The sequence below is a fragment of the Macaca mulatta genome, chromosome 11 (genome assembly GCF_049350105.2).
Source record: "Macaca mulatta isolate MMU2019108-1 chromosome 11, T2T-MMU8v2.0, whole genome shotgun sequence".
Taxonomy (NCBI): domain Eukaryota; kingdom Metazoa; phylum Chordata; class Mammalia; order Primates; family Cercopithecidae; genus Macaca; species Macaca mulatta.
In genome coordinates this window covers 53,000,317-53,028,289 of record NC_133416.1, presented here as the reverse complement: position 1 = coordinate 53,028,289, position 27,973 = coordinate 53,000,317, and the positions used below count along the sequence as shown (strand labels likewise).

Here is a 27,973-nt window from a genome sequence, read left to right as displayed (position 1 = left end):
AGTTTACTCTCTGTTCTCATGAGATCCACTTTTTTAGCTCCCACATATGAGTGAGACCATACGATATTTCTCTCTGTGCCTGCCTTATTTCACTTTACATAATGACCTCCAGTTTCATTCATGTTGCTGCGAATGATAGGATTTATTCCTTTTTGTGGCCAAATAATGTTCCCTTGTGTATATATACCACATTTTCTTTATTCATCCATTGATAGACATTTGGATTGATTTCATATTTTGATTGTTGTGAATAGCGCTGCAGTAAATATGGGATTGCAGATAACTCTTCATTATATTGATTTCCTTTCTTTTGGATATATACCCAATAGTGGAATTGCTGGATTATATGGTAGTTCTATTTTAGGTTTGTTTTTGTTTTTGAGGTGGGGTCTTGTTCTGTTGCCTGGACTGGTCTTGAGCAACTTGGCTCAAATTGTCCTCCCACTTCAGCTTCGTGGGTAACGGATTATAGGTGCACACCTATAAGCACCTGGCTTATTTTTAGTTTTTTTGAGGAGCCATACTAATTTCATATCTAAATTTTTAAAATAATCTTCTGTTCAATCAGCTGTATCATTTGAGCTGCTTAGATCAAAATACTTTGGAGTTATCCTGGATCCTTGCCCTCTAACAAATATTCCACATTGAATTTACCAGCAAATCCTGATGGCTGTATTTTCAAAACATCTGACATCTGAGTACATTTCATCACCTTTGCTACCACTATGGTATGAGCCACATCTATCTGTCTCCTAGATTATTGCAGTAGTCTCCTTGCTGACCTCTGCTTTTTCCCTTGCTTCCTCTGTTCAGAAACCGCTAGTCACTCATGTCACTCAGAGAAGCCAGTCTTACCTTAGCCTAGAAGGTGCTTCATGATCTTATATTACCTCTCTCTCCTCATCTACTACTTTTCTTCTTTCACTGTATTCTAGTCATTCATCTCTTGTTGTTCCTTGAACATACCAGACATGCCTTAGGACTTTCATATTGGCTATTCTCTGCCAAGAAAGCTCAACCTGGAAGCACTGGATGATATTCACATACCTGTCTCCCTTACTGCTTTTTGATTGCCGGTTCAAATGTCCCTTTATCACAGAAGCTTTCCCTGAGTATTCTGTATGAAACAACAGCTTCCTCTGTTTTTATTCCTTAATAGCCACACTGTTTTTAATTTTTCTCAATAGCACTTCTCAACATCTAACATATTAGATATTTTACTTATTATTTTGTTTATTTTGTCTTCACCACTAGAGCATAAAGGTAGAGATTTCTGCCTTGTTCAGTACTAAGAGAATTGACTAGTATACCTATAGTATTCTATAAATCTTGGAGCTAAAAAAAGAAAAAAAAAATCCCACAAAAGGTCATTGGGCCTTTGCTTGAATACTTTCATTGATAGATTATTCTACCTCCCTTCAGAACAGTTCATTTTATTTGAATATAATTGCTAATGTTCTTCTTAAGCTTTCTGTTCTTCCAAACTAAACATTCTTACTAGTTTACCTTTCTGCATGTGATAGGGTTTCCAGGGCTGTCACCATTTTAGTCATCTTCCCTGTACATTTATCATTATGTTGTTTGTCCTTAAATACCAGAACTAAAACAAGTGAGTTTGCACCAGAACTAAAACAAATGTTGCACACATAGGCTAAGAGTGGGAGATATTCCTCATCCAACTTTTATTGTCAGATTGATTGGATTGAAAAAATTTTTTAGATTCTAATGCTCATTTTGAGGTTGTATTTAATCTGCCACAACCTTTAAATCATTCTTACATATGCTACTAAGTTTCTTCTGCTTTTACAGTTGGTTTTTGAACTATAAGTGTGGGACTTTGTATTTCTCCTTATTTAACCAAATAGGGAATTTTCCTGGGCAGTTCATACCTTTAATATAGAAACTACCATATGTAAATTATTTTAGAAACTAATAGAAAAATCAATTCACATACATATAGGAGAATCACAACTGATGAAATCAGGGATTTCTTGTGCCTAGATATAAATGCATATTTGGAATTTCATTGCAATTATGTCTTTCATCAGTTCAGGAAGGAATAGTAAGAGTTGATTTAAGTCTAGATGCAGTGGGTCATGCCTGTAATTCCAGCACTTTGGGAGGTGGAGGCAAGAGGATCGCTTGAGCCGAGGGGTTGGAGACCAGCCTGGGCAACATAGCAAGACCCCATCTTTTAGGAAGAAAGAGTTGATTAAAAAAAATGTTACTGTATAAATTTCTTCCCTTTGACTGCCAAATTAACATCCTTTCCCACTTTCTCATTTTTACCTCTTTATAAGCACCATTTTCCTAGTCTTTTAGGTCAAGATATTGTCTCCTTCACTGTATTTGCTCACCAAATCTCAGAAATTCTTCAGCCCTTTAATTTCGTGCTTTTCAAATTTACTTCACAGCCATTTACTTTAACTATGCAAATCTCTCTGCTTATAATCTCTTTCCATTGTAATCCAATCCATACTTGGCTGGCATATCAATCTTTTTTTAAAAAAATCCACTTGTATCACTTTTATCTTGTCACTCTTCTTCAGAGAATCTGTAAGATTGAATCTGAGGTTCTCAGTCATTAGTGATCCATCTATAATCTAGCCACACTTGATTTACATTGCTCTGCTTATTTTTTATTACCTCTCACTGTGATTTTCAGATAAAATTCATGGCTTACATGCCAACCCCCTCCTCAATAGAGACACACACATACACATACACAACTGTTTCCTTGGTAGATACACACACACACAAACACACACACACACTTTCTCTCACCCTCACCCACTCTTTTCTCTCACCCACTCAATTGTGAGATTGGCCTAGCTAAATGCTACTTTATTTCTCCATACTATGTTGCTCCTTGAATGCCTGAAGTTCCTCAACACATACAACCTATCACATTCTCTGAAAACTCCATTCCAAATTGATCTCTGTTCCTTAAGCTTTAATTGCATTTATGTCTGTGCCACAAAATGTATCATTTAGGCTTTGTTGCTTAATAGTTATATAAGGCTTTTCCTTTCCTTTTTTTTTTTTTTTTTTTTTTTTTTTTTTGAGACAGAGTCTTGCTCTGTCGCCCAGGCTGGAGTGCAGTGGCACAATCTTGGCTCACTGTAAGCTTTGCCTCCTGGGTTCGTGCCATTCTCCTGCCTCAGCCTCCCGAACAGCTGAGACCTCCCGGGCAGCTGCCTGCCACCATGCCCGGCTAATTTTTTGTGTTTTTAGTAGAGATGGGGTTTCACCGTGTTAGCCAGGCTGGTCTCAGTCTCCTGACCTTGTGATCCGCCCGCCTCGGCCTCCCAAAGTGCTGGAATTACAGGCATGAGCCGCCGTGCATGGCCAAGGCTTTTCATTTCGATAAGACTGTGCATTTGGATAGCAAGGAGTGTAAAGAGTACTGGATTATCCACAAACTGTTTGGCTTGGCTCGTACTGTGTTCTTTTATGTGTAAAATAATTTCTTACAGTTTAGGATTTTTTTTTTAATTGATACTATTGGAAGAAGGCAAACATAAAAATTCTCTGATTTATCTTACAGGAAACCCTTTTCCAAAGAGAAATGAAGAAGAAAACTGTATATAGCCTAAATATGGGAGATAAGAAGTATGAAGACATGGAAGGTAACTTTTCATTTTTATAGAGTTTGTTGAAAGCAAAACAGTTGTTTCCAAACTGTTCACTTGTATACATTTCAAAATACACAGGAGTTTTTTGTTGTTGTTGTTCTTAAATTCCAAAATAAGCTAAGTATACATGTTTTTTTCTTCCCATATCTTATTTTCAATTGATCAAGTTTTTTGATTTGTTACTTTTTTCTTAAAGCTTTACTCTCTACTGGTTTAGGAATTACTGTTTTTGTTTTTGTCCTTGTCTTTTTAAAAAAGAAAAAAGTTAGCTTTAATACTGTCCTCTGCTTCTAAAGCTAGTTTAATTTTCACTACCAACAGAAGAACCCAAGAATGCTTTAACTCTGATCATCCTAATCTCAATTTATAGGTTATAGTTCCATTATTTGAGTTCTTTTATTTCAGACACCACCAGTTAGATGATGTTTTATGCTGTGTTTGCTTGAGTTTATTTCCTCTTTATTTCTTTTCTTTCTGAAAATAAATCTGAGAAGTTTCAGTAGTCAAGGTCTATTGGTGGTAAACTCTTTAAGTTTTTGTATCTATTTTACCCACTTAAAACTATTCAAAGATTGTTTTACTGGATATATAATTCTGGAATGATAGTTTTTTTTCTCTTAGCACTTTGAAGATATTATTTAATCTTTTTTTTTCCTTGCTGTCTGGAAATTTCTTCGCAGTCTAATTATCATTCTTTTTCGTAGGTGATCTTTTCCCATTTTCTGCTTTTAAGGTCTTGGTTTCGTCTTTGATATTTTACAGTTTTACTCCATTGTTTCTAGACATGAATTGTTTTTATGTGTTTTAACAGTATACATTGTGTTTCCTTTGTCTGTTGGTTCATGTTTTTAATCATTTCCCAACCATTACCTCTTTACTGCCTTTCCTTTATTCTCTTTTGGATTTCAATTAGTATGGTAGACCTTTCTGTAACCTCATTTCTTAACCTCTGTTTCACAGGCTATGTCTTATATTTCCTTTTCTGTCTGCTAGAGTCTAGTTAGTTTCCTCAGATTTGTCTTCTAATTCACAAGTATTTTTCTTGGATCTAATCTGCTGATTGTCCATTTTATGTGATATTTGAAACTTCTGATATTTGAAGTTAGTGGATTTCTAAATGTGTTTCCTGCTGCTTCTCATGCAAGACAGCTTATTTTCTTAGGTTTGGTAATATTTGATTAGGAGCTCACATTTGATAAATTAAATCTATAAGGGCCTAATTTAGGTATTCTTTCCTGTAGAGGATTTGTATCTGTTTCTTCCCAGGTCCATGCTGGGCCCTCTTTAGCCCCATTTAAGAGTCTTGGTTTGACATTGGAGTCTATCAGGATTAGTTTTCCTTCCTGGGGTGGTTCTAAGGCTTAGTCTCCAGATCTAAACACTAGTTTGGACAATTGTGCTCAGGACAATTCCAACTTTGCTTGATATTTACTGTTCACATTTCAGCTGACCATTCCTTTATTTTTGTTTTATTTTTATCTTCAATTTCAGAGTATCTTTTATTTTCTTATGAGCCAGTGATGCATACTTTTGTATGAGTTGGTTACATTACTGGTGGGAGTTTAAAGTAGTACAAATCCTAAGGACAATAATTTGGCAATACCTATTCATAATACAAATGTATACACACATTACTCTAGCAGTTCCATTTTTAGGAACTTACGCTACAGATATACTTTTAAAAATGTGAAATAACTAAATTTTTATTGCAACATTGTTTGTCATAGCCAAAAGTTGAAAACAAGTGAATGTCCATCAGTAGATTTGAATGAAGGAAAAAGCAGACTGGTGTGTATAGTATTCTTGCATTTGTGTAAAGGAAGGAATATGGAAGAGTTTGCATTAGCATTTGTTTTTCTGTACATTAAAAATTCTTAGGAAGAACACAAAAGAAATTTAACAGTTGTTACTTATTGGATTAGTAGTTAGTAGATGGGGATAAATTTGAATGAGAAATTTGCTCTTAAATTTTTGAACTGTGTGAATATTACTCACTTTAGATTTAATTAATGAAAAGTTTGTTTCACTCCCCTGTTAAAAAAAATATACAAGAAAATGTTGGGCTCATGCAGTATGTTTGTTTTAATTTATTTAAGATCTATTTGCTTTATAGTAGGAGGGCCCTTTAGAGTATCTAATGCACTATACTCCTAGAAATGCAAGATTTTTGGTCTGGAGAACTTGAAAGCACATATGGCTGTTTTACCTTAACAGGTGAAGAAAACGGAGATAATACTGTTCCCACTGGTCTGTTGTACAGTGAGGCTGACAGATGCCCAATATGTCTTAATTGTCTATTAGAAAAGGAAGTTGGTTTTCCAGAAAGCTGTAATCATGTCTTCTGTATGACTTGTATTCTTAAATGGGCAGAGGTAAGTCTGACACATTAATGTATTTTAATTTCCTAGCATGATTTTATTTCACCTAAAAAGTTGATACTGCCTTTCATAAATTATTTCACAGTAATGTATTTTCTTCCTACTTTGGACAAATTTCCTTTTATTATTCAAATTCTGTCAGTCATTTTCTTCTAATTTTCTTTTATCAGCTTTTTACTTTGCAAATAACATTTTAAATGCATATTCTTTTTTAAAAAGTTAATAACCTTACAGGAAGAACAGATCAAACCATTTTTTTTCTGGTAGAAATGCAGTAATTAATTTTTCAGTGTACTTTACTTTGTACTTAATAGGATAATATCTGTTTATCACTAATAACACCTTCTGTCTGCTTTTTGTTTTGTATTTTTCAGGGACTTTTCACATAGGTTATTTGATTTCTTCTTTATATCAGCCTTGTGGAATAACCAGAGCATATACGATAGTGTCCTTCCATTTTACAGATGAGGAAACTTGGATTTTATGTTCTATGACTTGGTCAAGATCTCATAGTTTAAGAGGCAGAAGTGAATTTAGAACTGATTTTCTAATTCCTGTTTTTAATTTAGTATGGACTAATTTCAGATAGAGATATTACCGTCATAGACGGCAAATAAGAAACAAGACATTCGTGACTTTTACTGTATTATGTTGACTCAATTTGGGCCAAATACTTTGAAGTAAATATTAATTTAATATAAGCCTTATTATGAAATGTTAAGTACAAAATTATTGTTCATATTAATCATGCTATATTTTCTGAGTTAATATTTGTCTGTAAAAATTAGTAAAGAAGATAATATCTTAAAAATATTTTAACATTAGCTGCATTCAAATTGTTAATGTTCTTAAATACGTTGGAATTAATTGCATATTACATAATTGGGGTTTTCAAAGCGCTATATTTTGCTTAAATTTTCATTAATAGTGTAGAAAGGAGAATATAACTGTATAATGACTCTGGCTGAGTTCTCAGAAGAGGGAAGAGAAGATTTATTATACAAATTGAATTAATAATAGTATACATAGAAACTATTTTAATTTAGTAAAACCTAAATTGATCTTTAGCAAGAAGTGACACTAAGGATAGGTGAAAATGTATTTTGGGGAAAAGTATTTTGAGTTTTGCTGAATTCATATGGTTGGTAAAAATCTCTCTGTTTGTAGGATCACTGTTTAATGAAATAATGCATATTTTTTTTTCTGCCACCCAAATAAAGATTTTTATCTGTGTTGAATTTAGTGCATATGGTTGCTTTGTGGTTAATTTTTTTTAGAGATTTTGCTTCGGGTAAAGAAATAATATTGCTGGATGGGTGGAAGGTTTCAATACAGTGCTTTTTATAAGATTGTATTTGGTGACCACATAATTGTGAACTTCAGCAACTTATCTGAGTATATGTTTTTCTCTAAGAAAATTATAATGTATATGTAATAAGTAGATAATTGTTCTCCATCCTTTCTTGCAACTTCAAGTGCATCTTTCACACAACTTTTACCCTGATGTGCATGTTCCACGTTTCTTTAGGGTATGTATCTAGAGGTGGAATTACGGGTTGTAGATGATGCACATCCTCAACTCTACTAGATACTTGCAAACTTGTCTATATTTTTAACTCTTGTTGAATATTTTTAAATTGAAAATACTGGATAGCATACATGGTATGGCAGCCAACACCTTTCCCGCATGTAATATTTTTCAAATTTTCAAAAGAAAGTGCTTATCTTTATACTGCTATCATAAACTGTAATGCCGGGTAGGCAGGGAGGAGTTGTGATAGTGTTTAAACAAAGGTAATTAACCTTTAAAGGGGAGAATAAACAGAACATTCTGAATTATTTCATTGTTCCTGATGGGGATAGCAGTCATCAGTTAAATAAACCTTTCAGTTGAGCAATAACAAGAGAACAATCTATTAATAAATTTCTTATTATAAATTATAAGTGAATGCTGGCTAAAAAAAATCACGTAGACTAAGTTTTCAGTTTGAATCTTTTATTGCTGTGATAAAAATAGGTATGGTTTGAAGTATGTAAGTGCTTTCACAAATAGAATCAGATTTCAAATTCAGGAATATATTCCTTTTTTTCATCATTATAAATTAAGTTCCATCCTCTCATTTCCGTCAATCTCCTTCCATCTTGAAAGCAAAGTTTACAGTTTACTTTGGATTTCAGGATCAGGAATAAGTGTCTTCAGTCTTCTAACAGGCCATGCCTTATGCCTAGGCTTTCATGCACATTCTAACGTTTCATTTCATTTAATTCACTATGTTAATATTTGTTTGCTATACAAGACAAGGAGTCTAAACTTACAATTTTTAAGTGCCTCAAGGGATAGCCTGAAGTTAAAATATTTTTTAAAAATTGCTCTGTGGTTTACAATTTTACGAATGTTCACTTTTTTTTTTTTTTGAGACAGAGTCTCACTCTGTCACCCAGGCTGGAGTGCAGTGGCACCATCTCAGCTCACTGCAACTTCTGCCTCCCAGGCCAAGCGATTCTTGTGCCACAGCTCCTGAGTAGCTGGGATTACAGGCGCGTTTCACCATGTCAGGCTCATTTTTTGTATTTTCAGTAGAGACAGAGTTTTGCCGAGTTGGCCAAGCTGGCCTCAAACTCCTGACCTCAAGTGGCCCACTCACCTCAGCTTCCCAAAGTGCTGGAATGAATGTTCACTTATAGTAGTAGAGTAGAAATCAAAGTGAGATTTACAGTGGTTGGAAATCTGCATAATAAGAGAACGTACAATTTGCATTTAGGATCCTCTTTCTAGATTTCTGTATCTTTCAAAATTTCTGTGCTTTCTGAGATTTGTACCCAAGGTTCACTGAAATATGATTCAGAGTGGATATTAAGCACCAAAAAAGGACTCATGTATTTACTTTCACCTTAATGTTTTAGGCATCGAACACGTTCTTACAAACACTGGTCTGTAAGAAGCTGGTGTTTTGAGAAATTAAAGTGTGTTGTGGTCTAGTATATGTATTTTGGACACGTAGATCAAAGTTAGTTTCAGTCTTTTCAAGCTCTAAAATTTTGGTTCTGTGGTTAAACAAAACCTATGTAAGAACTTTAAAGTGATTGAGTAAAAGTCTTTAGGTATGTCACAGTCCTCTTTACTTAGGGCAAAAGGTTTCAGAGTGAACCTATGGTAGCCTTCATGGCCCATAGCCTAATTGCCTGCCCTTAGGGACACTAGAGCAAATTGAAATTAATCATGTCCACTATGATTATCTTTAGTTTCAAGGAATTCATACATGGTAAGCCTGTTGATTTATAAAATAATGATGATTATATAGAAATAGAATATTAAACAATGACACAATAATTGACATTAAGGAAGGCTGAAATTGTTAATTTAAACCATCACTGTTAGAGCCAACAATCTGAAATTAAACAAAAGATATTTGAACTGATGAAATGTATATAGAGCCAGTATGCTAAAGCATATCTGCTATTCATTAGGAAGTTATTTATTTTACCCATATGGTGGGCAAAAACAATCTGTGCTTATTGATAGCTTTTAATAAATGTGTCTGAGTTTGCATACTTTAGGAAGGTAAAGGACAGAGAAGTCTTGACACACATTGTAGTAGCGACAATTGATTATGATTTCCTACGGACAAGATAATCTCCAACACACACAGGTTGAGTAAATGGGATTTATTGGCCAGGCATGATGGCTCACGCCTCTAATACCAGCACTTTGGGAGGCCAAGGAGGACGGATCACTTGAGCCCAGGAGTTCAAGACCAGCCTGGGCAACATGGCAAGAGCTCATCTCTACCAGAAAAAAATAAATAAATAAAATAAGCCAGGTATGGTAGAGTATGCCTATAGTCCCAGTTACTTGGGAAGCTGAGGTGGGAAGGTTGGAGGGTTACTTGAGCCTGGGAGGTTGAGACTACAGTGAGCTGTGATTATGCCGCTGCACTTCAGCCTGGGTGACAAAATAAGATCCTGTCTCAAAAAAAAAAAAAAAGAGAAAGTGGGATTCATTATTCCCACAGTTGCCAAGAAGTGATTAAAAATTTGGCCCTTCAAAGGTCATGGTTTGAAGACACATGTTTAAAGCATTTAAGAGTTCTTACACTATTTAATGGAACTTGCAGTATATGTGATGAGGATGTTCTGGATGTCTGCTGGCATTCTTTTCCCTTTTACATAATATAAAATATTTCCCTTATCTTTTAAGTATTATTTTTAAAAATGTGATTAGTTTCCCATTATAAGCAAAGTATTCTCCCTCAATTTATTTACTTCAGTCATCTATTTTGTATCAAATGCTGACAGCTTCAGTATGAGTAAGGTTAATGAAATCAAAATTGGGCAGTTGGCAAAGGCATGGTTTCTCTCATAAACTAGAAATGAAGTGTCTTATTAAGGTGACATTCAGTCCTTGAAGAAGTCAGACAACAGTGTTCAACATAGATGAGGATTATATTTTTGAATTAATAATACCAAAAAATCAAGATGTGAGTTCTTATGTCTGAACTTATGATTATCATTAAGTCCAGAACTTATATCTGGACTGCAAATGTGTTTTATATGCAGGTTTCTTTATGCAGTAAGTAGACATTTGTCCATTCTGGTCATTAGACTACTTTTAAGTAATATAATTCAGTAAAGCTTTGTCTAGAATTTTCAATCAGTTTTTCCTCAAATTTTAATTTAAATAAAATTAGCCAGAACTAACTCAGAGTCCTCTGTTATGTAGCTCTCTGTGGACAGTAATGTAAATGTACCTGCGTAGTACCACTAACATTAGTCCTTTATAATTTATAAAGTATTATGAAATACATTTTTTAAATTTATTACACTTGTGCATTAGATGATCAGGGCTCTCTCCATCTTCATCCTTAGTGTGAGGTGGAGTGATTGCTAGCTCCACAAGAACTTGAACTTGTAGCTAATTTCTTCAGATCCACCACTATTTTCTCCCTGTGAATTAATCCTTTGGGATATTTTTTAGTAGAGCAAAGAGGATTTTTGCTTTGCGAACACCCATTACATAAAGCATGTATCTATAAGAGTGTCAAGTACTATGTCTACCAGTAAGGTAAATTAACATGCATTTCTTTGTGCCTAGTTTTAAATGTCAGAATATGTAAAATGATTTATACGGGTAGTTTACTGAGTTTTTTGTTTTTACACTAGATAAAGTGTTAGCTATTAATTGTCAGAAGAAATTAAGATTAAATGTAATTCTCCCCAACTGTTATCTTGGAGAACATGAAAGGATTTTAAGTAGTTTGATGAAATGCATTCTTACTGGGGGTTAATTTTATCACTGACAGCCATTGTCCTTTAGGGATACACTTTTGAATACTGGTATAAAGAACCACAGTTTCACTAATATGGATTGACAAAGACTGTCTTGAAATAACTGGTTAAATGTGATAGGGAACATGTAGGCTGACTGCAGGTAAACAATTAATTTGGAAGTCCCGGTGAAGTGTCTTGGAACCATAAATGAAAAAAGATAGGTCCTGGGAAATAGCTTTGAAATAAGCGTTAGCCACTAATGGTATGCATTCTTAAGTCATCTTTATTTGATTTTGAACTAGAATTTTATATAATATGCTCTATTTTGTTAGTAGATAGATAGATGTTCGAGATTCCCACAAACAGGCAAACCTACCTATAAGCATAGGTATTCAGATGTAATCTTTAAGCACTTATCTTAACACTTGTTTCTCTCTCTCTAAGAGGAGCTATCTATAAGCAGCCTATGTGATTGAGGATAGAGCAGCAGCAGGAAGCAAGAAATTAGAAATGGAGGATCCTGAATTCCCAAATAAGGAAGGTTTCTTGTTCTTACATTTAAATGTGGGTTTGTCTGAGCTGAGAGTTTACAATGCTTCAGAATAGTAGGGTGTGTTTTACTGAAATCATTAGGAAGATTTTTTTTTTTTCTATCAAAATTGCCTCCTTAACTGATACAACCTTAGTACAGAGCATTCACAGTAAAACGTATGCTCTGTTTAATACACATTACACTGTAAAGCAGTGAGCAAATTCCATTAATTTTGTAGCTGTATCATAAAGCCAATGATGTTATTAGACTACTTGGTTATGAAACTGAATTAGGTACTTTCACAATTATTGAAATGAAAGTAATTCAAACAAGTGAATCATTGAAGGATATGTTGTTGTATATAAGGAATCAAAATGGTAAATAATTGAAGGATATTTTTATTGTATTTAAGGAAACAAAATTTGAGATACTTTTCTTCAAAATTAAAATAACTTTTAAAAAATAGAGTATTAGTTAAAATTTCTCTGCATTAGTTTAAAATGTGAACTTTTAAAACCTCACAACTTGGAAATTTAATCATAAATTTTACTCTGAAAACTAAAAACATCTTCCAGACCTTTCTGGATGGATATCTGCCGGATATGAGAGTGAGGCATCCTTGGGAGTTCCTTAAAATTAGGCCAGTCAGGGCTGGGTGTGGTGGCTCATGTTTGTAATCCGAACACTTTGGGAAGCTGAGGTGGGCCAATACCTTTGAGCTCGGGAGTTCAAGAACAGCCTGGGCAACATGGCAAAACCTGATCTCTACAAAAAATACAAAAAATTAGCTGGACATGGTGGTGTGTGCCTGTAGTCCCAACTACATGGGAAACTGAGGTGAGGGCATTGCTTGAACCTAGGAGGTTGAGGTTGCAGTGAGACATGATGCTGCGGCACTACAGCCTGGGTGAGAGGGTGAGACCCTGTCTAAAAAAAAATTCTGATGGCTGAGCCTGTGTCACAAAGAAAATTAACTTATTTTTTGATGTTAACTAAATTATCTTTAAGAAATTATATAGACTGATGATATATGGCAGTAGTTTTCCTGTTACTTCTACTTTTTTTGTTGTTGTTTTTCCTTTTGTTTTTGTAATACCAGTGGAACCTTTTCTTAAAATGAAACTTTAGACAAATCCAAGGCAATTATGCTTAAGGGAAAAAAAAGCGGGGGAAATCTTACTCAGAACTCTGTTTTTTGAAACAGATATGGAATGGCTCAGAACAGGCGTGGTGTAAGCCCAGCACTTTGGGAGGCTGAGGTGGGAGGATCATTTGAGCACAGGAGTTCAAGTCGAGCCTGAGCAACGTAGTGAGACCCTGTCTCTATGAAAAAAGTTAAAAAGGCTAGGCACGGTGTGGGAGGCGAAAGTGGAAGAATTGCTTGAGCCCCAGGAGTTCAAGCCTGCAGTAAGCTGTGATCAGGTGACTGCCCTCCAACGTGGGCAACAGAGTGAAACCCTATCTTAAAAAAAGTAACAGCTTGGATTAAAACTGTCATAATTCAAAATTGTAAAGGAAGGCTGGGCACAGCGACTCGTGCCATTAACCCCTCCAAGGCAGGTTGACCGCTTGAGCCCAGGAGTCCAAGACCACCCTGGGCAACGTGGTAAAACCCCATCTCTACGAAAAATACAAAAATTAGCTGGGTATGGTGGCATGCACTTGTAGTCCCAGCTACTCAGGAGGCTGACATGGGAGGATCATCTGATCTCAGTCTGGGAGGCAAAGGCTACAGTGACCCATGATAGTGCCACTGCACTCCAGCCTGGGTGACAGAGCGAGACCCTGTCTCAAAAAATAAAATAAATGAAAGAAAAAATTGTAAAGGAAAGAATGTAATTTAGCTAATGTCAATAGAGGAAATGTAGTGAAGAAAAAATGAGATTGTATGATTTGAGAGTCTTTGAAAGATTTGATGCATCTGATATAAATTTCTTGAACACGTGACTTTCTTTGGATCTTAGTGTCCCAAATTAAAATAGCTAAAATAATAAAGTACTTGGATTTCCATCTACGTCATAAACTTTGCAAATTCCAATAAAAATTCTTAAGAACTCATGTCTCACGTGTATCATATTGTGGTTGTCTTTAGTTAATTAACCAAGTTTTTTTGTTACTAAAATTAGTTGATTACAGGACCTTACATAATATTTAGTATATGCCACACTTCTAGAAATTATTTATTCCCATAAAAACCTTAGAGGTAAGTTGTTTTTTTTTTCTTATTTTCACAAATAAGATTACTGAGGCACAGAGAGACTGTAACTTGCTCAAGTTTACGCAAAAGACAAGATACAAAAGTAGTACAGTAAATTCACAGCCTATACACCTTAGTTTAAAAATATATTTTTTTCATTTTTTACTGTATAGCCTTTTTATTAATGTTTCTCTAAATTTACCTTTAAGAATAAAAATATATTTTGAAGCTTTTGTAAAAATAGGAAGTACTAGAAATATTTCACTTTTTATTTTATTTATCTGTGTTTCAGAGATGGAATCTCACTCTGTTGCCTAGGCTGCAGTACAGTGGTGTGGTCATGGCTCACTGCAGCCTCGAACTCCTGTGCTCAAGGGACACTCCTGCCTTGGCCTCTCAAAGTGTTGGGATTACAGGCATGCACCACCATACTCAGCCAGATTTTAACTTTTAAATATTTTTGAAAACCGTAAATGTAGCATTAATATAATATCTAAGAAATTTCATACAGTGTATGCCACCGAGATAAACAACAAGTTATGATATTAAGTTCTTTGAATTAGACAATGCATTATTTAAAAATATATGAACTACTTTGTTGCTGAAGCAAAGCTTCTTAAGGTCAAGTTTTCTGTAGGGAAACTAATAGCCTCCAAAATCCATAGTACTTAAAAGTAGGCTGAACTGGCTTCTTCCAGTCTGAACCAATTTAATATAGTAAGGTCACATTTCCTAATTCCGACGTGGTAAAGCTGTTTTCCCATTGAAGCCCATTTAAAAGAGAAAGAAAATAGTAACTCAGCTCATATTTTGGCGGCTCCCAAAGTGACTTGTGAGCTTTGTGAAAATGTATTAAATGATCAAGGACCATACACAATCTGCTCTACTTTTACTTGTGTAAGCATGTCTTGATAAAACCCAGAAAGGCAAAGATGACTTTTTGGTTTTTTTTTTTTGAGACGGAGTCTCGCTCTGTCGCCCAAGCTGGAGTGCAGTGGCCGGATCTTAGCTCACTGCAAGCTCCGCCTCCCAGGTTCACGCCATTCGCCTGCCTCAGCCTCCCGAGTAGCTGGGACTACAGGCGCCCGCCACCTCGCCCGGCTAGGTTTTTTTTTGTATTTTTTTAGTAGAGATGGGGTTTCACCGTGTTAGCCAGGCTGGTCTCGATCTCCTGACCTCGTGATCCACCCGTCTCGGCCTCCCAAAGTGCTGGGATTACAGGCTTGAGCCACCGCGCCCGGCCAAAGATGACATTTTTTACATAGGAATAATATATCTAGATTCCATTACTATCTTTGGTCTTTGACAGTATTGCTATTAGATTGTTAAAATTCTGTTTTATTTTTGTAACCATAAGTATTAATAATATCACCTTTTGGTACTCTCTTTGCAGTTTTCCCTCCTACCCTAATAGAAAATACACTTCATTTTAAATACTTTAAATAATGTAAACCCATTCTTATACAAATATTTAATAGTTTTATCGAAGAAACTCTTATAGTTGATGCACAGGAATTTTAAAAGGACAGGAAATAAAGCAGGATAATAATGTTGACTTACAATCATAGAATGATTTAAGGAGCTATTTTATTAATAAAGAGCACCTACAACTCAATTTGAAAAAGAGTAGCAACTTAATAAAAGCCTAAGCAAAGAACTTGAATAGACAGCTTAAAGAAAAGGAACTTTGAATAGTCCTTAAAAATAGGAAAATATGCTCAACCTTACTCCTATAAAAGGAAATGTAAACTAAAAAACTCACTCATATTACGCTGTTAAGGATAAGGCAGCTCTGAATTACTAATGTGAATCAATCTTAAGTTTATATATTAAAAATATACACATATATGCATATGCAATGGATATCCACAAAAGGTTATGTGACTGAGGGAGGGGTGGAGGAGTACTTCATTTTCTTCATATCTTTTAAATATTTTTATTGCTGGCATAACTGCCTATTTACTGTAACTAGTTTGGGGGGTAAAATATTAAGTCATAGAATATTAAAATTTGTGAGGGACCTTTCGGAGCCGTTTGGAGTGGCCCAAGTTTATCATAACAGCCAGCTTTATATCACAGAACTGCTGCTGTCAGCCCAACTCGTCTTTCACTATATTAGTAATTCTCAACTGGGCAGCATATCTTAATGGGATTTTAATAACAGATTGTCTCGTTCATCATTGTATTCCAATTACCTAGCATACAGGAGGTATTCAGTAAATGTTTGAATGAAACAAATTTAAGGTATAAAATATTTTTTTTCTTTGGAAGATAGAGACGAAAACAATTTTTCTTTTTTATGGAAAATTTATAATTGTATTTATAATTTTGATCTAAAGAAACATTTGTAAAGATATAATTTGTTAATCACTTTTCAGACACTGGCTTCATGTCCTATTGACCGTAAACCTTTTCAGGCAGTGTTTAAATTCAGTGCATTGGAAGGTTATGTTAAGGTAAGTCTTTTTATTCTGCAACATGAATTATGTAAAAATTAATTGAAGCTGTTTGACTTTGATTTCCAGTTTGTGTATATTTGAAAATTGTTCAACTTAAGGTTTAATATGTTATTTTAATCCTCCTTAGCATGATAAATTTATACCTTTCAACTAGGATACTTAAATTCTGAACCTTTTACTCATTTGCCCCCTAAAGAGGGCATATCCATAATGATCACCTTGTAATATACCACAAAATGCATTAGATCTCTGATAATCTAAAGGACATTTCATACTAAGGCTTAATTATAAAATACTTAACATTTTAGAATATCTTGAATGTGAGGACTTCCCATATTTCAAACAATTTAATTGGATAGCACTTTGAATACATGTTTTCCATTGGAAAAAAGTTTGAAATAAGACCAACTCCCACAAAACCTTAAGTCCAAAGTACCTGAAAACTGTGTTTTCCTGAAAAACGTAATTTTGAAATTAGCCAGTAAAATTAAATTCTGCTTGCCTCCTTAATGTTACTATTGTGAGCCATGATTATGATGATTTGTATTTAATTTTTTGCTTACCTGAAAAAAAGCAAAAAAACATGTCTGAGGTGAGTGAGAGAAGAAAAAAGGAGAAGAGTTAAGTATATGAGAAAGATTTCTTGATGTATCACTACCAAGTCATGAATGAAAAATAGCTAAAAGTGAGAGTACTCAATATCAACGTAAGTGATGCCATTAATAGGAGAAACAAACCATTTTTAGGTAGCACTGTTAGTCTATGTCCACTTGGTTACTGTCTATGTAAGTAGAAAAGGAGATGGAAGCAACGTACAACTATTATTTGTCTTAGTGTAGTTCTTATAATTTGTTTTGATATAGTTTTACCAGATGAATCTTGAAGCAAGGTACAAACAGGACTGCAATTCAAATAAAATGGTTTGCTTATTGTAATTGTGTAACTTTGCTATCAATGCAAATTAGTTTATATCTCGGAAAAAAGATAAAACATTATAGAAGTGTAATATAGTAAGTGTGGCTTTTCCTGAAGACATATTCTCCATTTTTCCAAACCCTATGTATGTGTGTGTGTGTATAATTACGTTGCAAAAGATACATTAGTGTGAACTAGATTCCAAATATATTTTTCTATGAAATTATGTTTTCTTGCTTAGAATAAAATTTTGTTTATTTGATAGAGTTTATATTTTACTTAAAAGTTTGGTACAGTGCTAATTTAATTTTGTTCAACTTAAAAGGTATTTCTTGGCACATGAGATATCTTCCACATTCTTTTAAATGCCTTCCCTAGACCTTTACTTCTTTCAAATCTTCACTTCATTATCTTTTTCCCTTTGCAACTGAACTTCTTGAATGAGACAACTCCCTCCTCTCAATTCTTACTCACTTTTCAGTTCCCATAGAACATTTACCTCTATTATCTTATTTTACAAACACTACCCTCACCAAGGTCCAGACTCAGACTTCCACATTCCATGGTTTGTTTTCTGCGTATAGTGCTGCTGACTACCCTTTACTTCCTCGGCTTCTAAAACATCCTTCTCTTGTGGTTATGTATATATGTATGTATGTATGAATGATTGTTTTACTTCTCCATCCTTTCACAATCTTCTTTGTCATATCCTTACGCTCCTGTTCCTTTTCTTAATCATTAGAGCTCATAGGATCTTCATTTAAATTCTCTCAGTATACGTTCTTTCTAAGTCTTCTCAGCTATTATACTTCAGTAGCTTTAAGTACTACCTATATTTGGATGCTTCTACAATTCTGTCACTATCCTAGACTTCTTTACTGAGAGCCAGACCTGTATTTACAGCCACTTGTGCGTCTCCTTCTGGAATACCAAGAAAATCTAACATTAACAAACTCCAAATTAATCACATTCCCTACCCCTTTCCCCAGCCCCAATTGTTAATGGAATCACAACCCCAGTCACCAAGATCAGAAATATCTGGGACTTTTCCAGTTTTCGCTCCCTCATCTGTTTTTTTCTGCTCAATGTCTTCAATATGTTTCTCCTTTATCCCTCCATTGTTCCCTCTTTGTAGACCCCTATTCTGTCATCTAACTAGTGCTGTCCAATAGAAGTATACTATAAACCACTAAATAACTAAACTTTTAAGTAGGCATCCTAAAAAAATAAAAAAAAAACAAATGAAATAAATTGAGTGATATATTTTATTTTTTATCTAATGTATTAGCCCAACATGTAATATTTTAAAATTATTGAGAGATTTTACATTCTTTTAAAAAATTTTACTAAGTCTTTGAAATCTTGTGTCTATTTTATACTTGCAGCACATTCCAATTTAGATGAGCCACATTTCAAGCACTGAGTAGCCATATGTGGCTATTGACTGTTGTCTTGCACAGCATAGATCTAGTCTATCTTAAGAGCTTTCTTTTTGATTTCCTGGTTTTTATAGTCTCTCCTTAATTGGTTGATTCTCCATATCACACCAAAGTTATTTTCCTAAAAACAAATTTGATCATTGCATTTACTTTCTTTAAAAAGTCCACTCTGATGCCTGTAGAATTATTTTCTTATTCAAGAACCTTTACAGTTGAGTCCTAACACATTTCACCAATTTCATATCTAGCTACTCTCTTTTTCCCTGTCTACATTGGCTTCTCACTATTCCTTACAACTCTGTTTTTTCCTCCATCTAGAATATTTTTTTCTTAGACCAATTCCTAACTATCCTTTAAGACGAACTCATAAATCATTTACTCATTAAAGTCTTCTGTGACATCCTCAGTTAACTTCTGAGTCCTATATGTATATACAAATCTGTGTTCATATCTCTGTTATAAGCACTTAATCTGTTTATTCTTAGCTCTCACTATTTTGTTTCCCCAGAGCTAAGCACACTCGCTAAGCTTATGGTTTAGCATGCTTGAATGAATAAGCATATGTATTTGGACTACACTTTTTAATCAGACAATTTTGTTCCTGTAATTTTAATCATTTCAAGGAAGAATTAAAAAGTTATTTCTAATGCTAGATTGTTGCTCTAAATTAAGTTTGCTTTTCTCATAGGTTCAAGTAAAAAAACAGCTGAGAGAAACAAAAAACAGGAAAAATGAAAACTCATTTGAGAAACAGTTCTCCTGTCATGAAAATTCTAAAAGCTGTATAAGGTTAGTGATTAACTTTAGAAGTGGAATGCAAACGAGTGGAACTGAAGTTAACTAGTACCAAAAGGGTATTTAAAAAAAATGAAGTGGGGTTTAAATGTGTTTAATCATTTATTCAAAAGCACACCCTTGATAATTTAAGGAGGGACTAGCTGAAATCTGAGAATCTAATTTGAGCTATACTTGGTTTTTGGTGAAGAACTGGTTCTGGCTGGGCATAGTGGCTCACTCCTGTAATCCCAGTGCTTTGGGAGGCTAAGGTGAGAGGATCACATGAGACCAGAAGTTTGGTACCAGCCTGGGGAACATAGTGAGGACCGTCCTCTCCTCCTCTGTCTCTACTAAAAAATAACACAAAATAAAAATAATTAAAAGAATTTGTTCTTTTAGGTTTATTTCTGAATCTGTTTTAGACCAAACCTTTTGTAAAATAAAATGTTCAGCAATGTCAAATTTGTGAATGCTGGCCAGGTGTGGTGGCTCACACCTGTAAGGCCAGCACTTTGGGAGGCTGAAGTGGGAGGATCACTTGAGCTCAGGAGTTCAAGACCAGCCTAGGCAACATAATGAGACCCTGTCTCTACTAAAAATTTACAGATTAGCTGGGCATGGTGACACATGACTGCAGTCCCAGCTACTCAGGAAATTGAGGCAGGGGGATATCTTGAACCCAAGAATCTGAGGCTGCAGTGAGCTATGATCACACCAGTACACTCCAGCCTGAGCAACAGAGCAAGACTCTGTCTCAAAAACAAACCAAAATTCTGAATGCTTACCCTCATTGTTGTACTTAATCACATACCAATATTAAACACCTAATAGATAAGCATTGGTGCTCATACCACACTGTAAATAGCACTGACCAAGTTATTTATTTATTTATTTTTTTTTGAGACGGAGTCTCGCTCTGTTGCCCAGGCTGGAGTGCAGTGGCACTATCTCGGCTCACTGCAAACTCCACCTCCCGGGTTTACGCCATTCTCCTGCCTCAGCCTCCCGAGTAGCTGGGGCTACAGGCGCCCGCCACCTCGCCCGGCTAATTTTTTTTGTATTTTTAGTAAAGACGGGGTTTCATTGTGTTAGCCAGGATGGTCTCGATCTCCTGACCTCGTGATCCGCCCGTCTCGGCCTCCCAAAGTGCTGGGATTACAGGCTTGAGCCACCGCGCCCGGCCGACAGCACTGACCAAGTTATTTATGGACAAAAAGTAGAGACTACCTAATGGTATAGCACAACATTCTTCATCAATTATAATTTAAACTGCTTATTAACCTTCACATATTGCTTTCCTGTGTTGCAGCAGGCACTTGCTATCTGCTATAACAAGTGTTTATGTTAAAACATTTGTATATATATATGTTTTTTTTTTTCTGGCTGCTATTAAAACCATTGCCTGTTTTAACATAAATGCCTAGAAATGCAGTGTTGAGTACTTGAGTTTAATAGGTGTTTAACACATTTTGGAACTAAATTGAATATGAGTAGTACACTGGAAATTAATGCTTAAAATAACTTGTTCTAATACATTTGAAACATAAGCTCATTTTGATCTGAAATGTGTTTAGAGCTGTCCAAAAGTTGAATTTTTAAGTCAACATGTTGTCACACTCATAATTAAATATATGATTCATTAGTACTTTTCATCAGAATACTAATTTCTTAAAAGAGTAAGTTTATTTAGTTCCCAAAACAGTTGGCAATAGTCACTGAGGTTTATTGAACCTATGACTAATTTATAACACTGTAGCTCCTTAGATGTTAACTTTTGGGTAGTTATGGTATTCTTTAAGAATGTGAAGAATGATTCAGATCCCTTCTGCTAGAAGAATACACATTTACAGACGTAAAACTTTGTATATGATTTCAGGGTATTCACGGAATACCCACTCCAAGAGTTTACCCATGAGCCCCAAAGTTAGTAACTGCATTAGACCAAATTTTATAATTATTTCTGAAAAATACTTATCAGCTTTGGTTCTTGTATTAGTACACTTTTCCCAGGCGTAGTGAAGAAATGCCTTTTGGTAGAAATACTTTAATTCTTGGTACAACTCATATCACTGGCTGTGACAATATCATAGATGTGCATTTTTGTTTGTTTGTTTGCTCCCTCAAAATTACCCAATTCTCTTGGCTCTTACCAAGAGTGTAGTGGTCATCACAAAATGACCTATAAGGCTCACAGTTCTTATTTTAGTCTAACATAGCAAAAGTCGTCCCCATATTTAACTGCTTTTTCTCAGAGATTCGTCGTAAGGAAATAACAGCTGCAACATTAATAATTTGCCTTTGCCCACCAAGGCTTAGCTTAACAATTTTTCCCAAGGTGGAAAATCTCTGTCAGCTGTTGGATATTTACATTATACTCTTTTGGAGTCTTGGATGTTTTTAGTAGTCCTGTCATTCAGTCTTCTGTTTACTGGATGCTTGGTCTTCCAACATGCAGACAAACTCCATTCAATTTTCCTCTCCCTTCCAAAGCAATAAAACCCTGGGACCTCTCTCTTTCTGATACTTTTTACCAGTTCCAAAGAAGGCACTACAGTGGTATTTTGTTTCTTGGTAGTGAACCTCCATTTTAAGTCATTGTAGAGAATGGTAACTAAGTGAGGAGTGGAACTAATTATGCTTTCTTTGCTAAAATTTCCTAATGGTCTTTTTAAAAAATGTAATATCTGCTTACCTCTACTCTGCATGGCTCAGTAGCCAGTCAGTCATGATCAGCCAATAAGATTATTGTTTAAAGACTGAGATGAGGCTAGACGTGGTGGCTCATGCATGTAATCCCAGCACTTTGGGAGGCTGAGGCAGGAGAATCGCTTGAAATGAGGGATTTGAGACCAGCCTGGGCAACGTAGTGAGACCTCATGTCTAGTTAAAAAAAAAAAAAAAAAAAAAAAAAAGAATAAAAAATATACTAGCAAGGCATGGTAGCTTACACCTGTAAGCCCAGCACTTAGGGAGGCCAAGGCGGGAGGATCACTTGAGCCCAGGGGTTCAAGAATAGCCTCAGGAACAAAGGGAAACTCTCTGCAAAAATAGAAAAAATTAACTTGACAAGGTGGTGCATGCCTGTAGTCCCAGCTACTCAGGAGGCTGAGCTGGGAGGATTGCTTCCGCCCAGGAGGTCAAGAGTGCAGTGAGCCGTGATTGCACCACACCAGTCCAGCCTGGGTGTCAGCAAAATCTGGTCTTCAAAAAAAAAAAGACTGAGATAATACAACTCAATAGTTATTGAAACCTAACTTGACATTCTAATATCTCATGGGAGTCTGTGAGAATATCCTTAAACCATTTACCAGATTTCAGCATAATTACTAAAATCAGTGCATAATAGATTTCGTTTTGATGGAGGAGAATGAGTTGAAAATAAGTGGGCAAAATGACAGTTTTTTTTCTTAATTCTTTCCTGTCTTTATTAATGTTTACAGAAGAAAAGCCATCATAAGAGAAGATCTATTAAGTGCAAAAGTTTGTGATTTGAAGTTGATACATAGTAAGTGACTTTTTGCCTGTGTATTCTACCTTTTTTTGTTGTTTTTTAATTTAATGGTTGTGCCAGAGTTCTCATCAGTAACACCTTGGGCTGGAAAATAGTCCTCAGAGGTCTGTACATTGTGTTAAATCCTACATAAATTTTGTTTTCATGGAGCCATTTATACTGTTTTCTGCCCTTTTTTTCTTCTTGCTCCTCTTAAAAGGTAGGGGTGTGTGTGTGTGTGTGTGTGTGTGTGTGTGTGTGTGTGTGGAGAAAAGAGTGTTTCACAATTTTTTGGTGTTGACCAGCTCATATTGTGGCCTTATTCCACCCATTAGTGCAGAAGTCCGTAGGGGAGATGAGATTAAATACCTTGTGGGCCAGTAACTGTAAGCAGTAGCAAAGGAAGACTGTGACAGCAAGAAAGTAATTCACAGTTCCCGAAGGAAATTGTAGTTTGGCCTCTAGCCTTACTTTTAATTTGAAACTTAAAAATAAAGCATCTCTAACATGTTTATCTACATGAGCAGTTAAATATTCCTGTCTTCTGTTTTTGTCTGGTACATGATTTTCTAATATACAGGAAGGCTTTGCACCAGAGCCTGCATAAAAATGACAACATTCATAGTTCTTTGTGATTCCTCCTTGGGGATTCAGGCTGTTTATTCTGTCCCAGAGAACATCTAACTATGGTCTGTTTGTAAGCAAGGAGGTGGGCATTTATTTTCCAGACTAAGTCACAGTGAATTTCCGCTTACAGCTAGAACTAGTGAATTAGTGAGCTGTGAAAGAATTAATTGTTTTAAAAAGTGAATAACTTCATTTTTTATGCATTATGAATACCAAGTTTTGTTGGTTTTTTGTTGGTTTTGTTTTTGATTAGAATTAATATGATCCTTCAGGTTAGATTTATAGATTAACAAACGTTCTACCTTTGAAATTTTACTATTAAAGTGAAATTGAAATGAAAGTTGTTTTGATCTCTGGACTTTTGTGGTTGAAAAGGCATTTTTCTTTTGTCAGCTTTAGATATGAAAACAGTCTTTGCTTTTCTATGTCATTGTTGTAGATTAGCATTCTTTTTTTTATGAATAGCATTCGCTTGCCAGTTCTAAGACCCAAAATAAAATTTGCTGCAGAGGAAGATTAAGTGATGTTACAGATTTTCTCTAGATAATTTGGCCCACTAAATTATGCTAGTCTTAGTTTTAAGACCACTGCCCACTGTAATTTTCTTAAAGTGTGTATCTCTTGCCTGGGCTCATTTTTAGAAGGTGAAATATAGGAAAATCTTAAATTCCATATGCTTTAACATAGTAAAGGTCATTTATAAGCATCTATGATTAATTCTGATTTGAGATTTTGTTTTACTGTTTAGAATGTGGAATATTAGATTGGATAGCTATTTTAAAATGATAGTGAGGAAAAAAACCATTTCTGCCAGAAGGTTAACATTGTCTAAGGCCTGTAACTCAATGCTGTATCTACTTAAGATGCCTGTAGTCATTTGTTTGGTTTAGGATAGGCAGAAATACTGATTATACTTTGAGTGGATAATACAAGAGTGCTGATGCTGAGGTAATTATGAGCAAATGTCTTCACTGACCAACCTGGACTGATTTGAAGGGAACTGGGTATAGTAGTTACCCCTTGTCCATGGGTGGTATGTTCCAAGTTGATGCCTGAAACTACAGATAGTACCTAACTCTGTGTATATTATGTTTTTTCCTATATGTACATTCCCATGATAAAGTTTTATTTATAAATTAGGTGGTGGAAAGATTAACAATAATGAATAATAATGTAGAACAATTATAACAATATACTGTAATAAAAGGTGAATGTGGGCTGTCTCTCAAAATATCTTACTGTACTTACTCTTCTTGTGATGAAGGTAGAGTGACACAAGATTTCATCATGTTATTCAGGATGGTGTACAATTTAAAACTTAGAAATTGTTTATATCTGGAATTTTCCATTTAATATTTTTGGGCTGCAGTTGACCACAGGTAACTGAAACTGCAGAAAGAGAAACCGTGAATAAGGGGGGACCACTGTACTCATTGATTATCCAATTAGTTATTAATACTTTTGCTATGATGTTACTTTTTACTGGGTAAATTTGATAAGTCTAACATGGTCAGTTTTTCTTCCTGTATTGAAATAGATTATTTATTGGATGAAGTAGCTTATATTTAGGTATTACATTTGATGAAAATTGTTCAGGTTTAAATTCTAGATTCATATTCAGTACATACTCAGTATTGGATGTTCATGCTCGGAGAAGCAAAAGGGAATTGAGATTACTCATACGTTCAACAAATACCTAACTGTACTGAGCACAGTGACTCTTAGGGGTATAGTAGTGAACAAAAACAACAGAGTGCTTGCCAATGAGATCTCATAGACAAACAAAAATATAAATATATATAAAACAGGTGGTAATAAATGCTTTAAAGAGAATAAAGCTGGGTAAAAGGTTAAAGGGTGATGACATTGTGGAGATGACCGTTTATTTAAAGTGTTAGGGAAACCCTCTTGAATAAAGATATATTTGAGCAGTGACCTTCAAGAAGTAAGAATTTAAGCCATGAAGATATCTCAGGGAAGATTGTTCGGGGCAAGGGAACAGCAAGTGTAAAAGCCTGAGACAGGAATATTCTTGGAATGTCTCCAAAGAATAGCAAGGAGGTTATTGTGGCTAGAATGACTGAATTAGGTCGATGGAGGAGAAACAGTAAAACATAAGGGGAGATCATTTAGGGCCAGTGTGAGCTAGGGAGTGTTTTCAGGAGTAATATGATCTGGTACATTTTTAAAGGATTACTCTGGCTGTGAAGGCCACAAATTATAGTGGCTTGGGCCAGGAAAATATTAGTGGATGAGAAGTGGTTCAATTCTGTATGTACCATTGATCTTTGAACAACACAAGAGTTAGGTCAAAAATCAGTGTATAACTTTTGACTCCCTCAGAACTTGACTAATAGCCTACTGTTGACTGGAAACCTTACAGATAAAACATAAACTGTTGATAAACACATTTTATATGTTACATGTATTATATACAGTATTCTTACAATAAAGTAAGCTAGTGAAAGAATATTTTTAAGAAATCATAAGGAGGAGAAAATATATTTACTGTTCATTGAGCGGAAGTGGATCATCATAAAGGTCTTTATCCTTGTTGTCTTCACATTGAGTGGGCCAAGGAAGAGAAGGGGTTGATCTTGCTGTCTTGGATGGCAATGGCAGAAAAGGTGGAAGGGGAGGCAGAAGAGGCAAGCACACTCAGTGTAACTTTTACTGAAAAACATTCATGAATAAGCAGACCATTGGAGTTCAAACACATGTTGTTCGAGGGTCAACTACATCGTACTTGAAAGATGAAGCTAACAGGATTCATTGATGGATTGGATATAGGCTACAAGAAAGAAGGAAGTCAGGGTTGACTTACAAGGTCTTGACCTAAGGAACTGGTAAAATAGGAGTTGCCAGCTACTGAGATGGGGAAGGCTGGTGGGAGAACGTCTGGGAGGGTATAATGAAGAATTATCTTTTGGAAGTAGAATGGTGGTGATTTATAGGGAGATGTTTGTCAAGGGATTCAGAGGTTCAGTTATGCAAGATGAATAAATTCTGGATATTTAATGTATAGATGTACAGCAATGTGGATATAATTAACAGTGGTGTATTGTACACTTGAAATTCGCCGACCCAGTAGATCTTGTGTTCTCACTACAAGAAAAAGGGAGAATGGTAACTGTGAGGGGATGCATATGTTTAGTTTTTGTGATTATTTTCACAATGTGTACATACATCAGAACATTAAGTAGTATACCTTAAATATATACAATTTTTGTCAATTGTACCTCAGTAAAGATGAGGGGCAAATTCGTTTTTCGATAAGTAAGGTGTCTACGACCATAGAGATGCTCTGAAGAAATTGGATGTTTACATTTCATGTACAAATAAGATCTATTCATCTTCATGTTATTTTAATGAACAGTTTTTGTTGATATATATGTTTATTTATGCTTGACTCCTCAGTTAAATTGATGGTTTCTTCCAGTTGTCATTTCTTTTCTCACTCTTGAGTTCAGGCAGAATGTTTAAGATTATGATGATCAGAAATAAGACTGAAGCAACATGGTGAAACTCACCTCTACAAAAAATACAAAAATTAGCCAAGTGTGGTGATACACACCTGTAGTCCCAGCTACTTGGGAGGCTGAGGTGGGAGGACCACCTGAGCCTGGGGAAGTTGAGGCTTCAGGTGAGTCATGATTATGCCACCGCACTCCGGTGTGGGTGCCAGAGTAAGACCCTTTCTCAAAAAAATAAATAAATAAAAGGAAATGAGACTGAAAAGGAAGATTGCTATGCAGGTAGACACAAAAGTTTTTTTTCATTGAGATACAATGCGGTGAAACTGTTGTAGAAAAACTAACCTGGTTAAAGTATTCCAAAAGGATGGGAAGCCAAGTATCTGTTAGAAAGTTTCTAAAGATGTCAAAAGAGGAGGTTAATAAACTCTGTCTTCTGAGATTGCGTATTAACAGCATTTTGTAAAGTCTTTTTTAAAAGGCTAAATGTCTTGTGCAAGATCACATTGCTAATAATTGGAGCCACCAGAATTTGATCCAGTCTTCTGACTCCATATCCAATGCCACTTTCTACTACAAAATAATACTAAAGCATGATATTGTTAGTGTTACCGACCTTAATTAAGCCTCTCACTTTATGGTTGTCTGCAACCTTTGTAACTTAAATTATTGGCATTCTGATGGATCTTGTTTGGATGTACTTTCAAGCTCAAAAATAATTTTTAATGTAAAATTAGCTCTCTTTGATTTTGATAACAGAATGTCTGCTTGCCACTTATCAGT

General features: G+C 35.2%; 1 protein-coding gene across 2 annotated transcripts in view; it reads left to right on the top strand.

The window, feature by feature from the left end:
• Positions 1-27,973, top strand: part of SCAF11 (SR-related CTD associated factor 11) — a 77,375-nt gene that overhangs the window by 28,165 nt on the left and 21,237 nt on the right. For both annotated transcript variants that reach the window (XM_077953930.1, XM_015151524.3), the window contains exons 2-6: positions 3,548-3,629; positions 5,850-6,007; positions 16,389-16,466; positions 19,512-19,612; positions 23,041-23,105. In XM_077953930.1, the coding sequence (XP_077810056.1) occupies positions 3,569-3,629; positions 5,850-6,007; positions 16,389-16,466; positions 19,512-19,612; positions 23,041-23,105 (463 nt within the window). In that variant the 5' untranslated portion in view covers positions 3,548-3,568. The remainder of the gene's footprint in view (positions 1-3,547; positions 3,630-5,849; positions 6,008-16,388; positions 16,467-19,511; positions 19,613-23,040; positions 23,106-27,973) is intronic.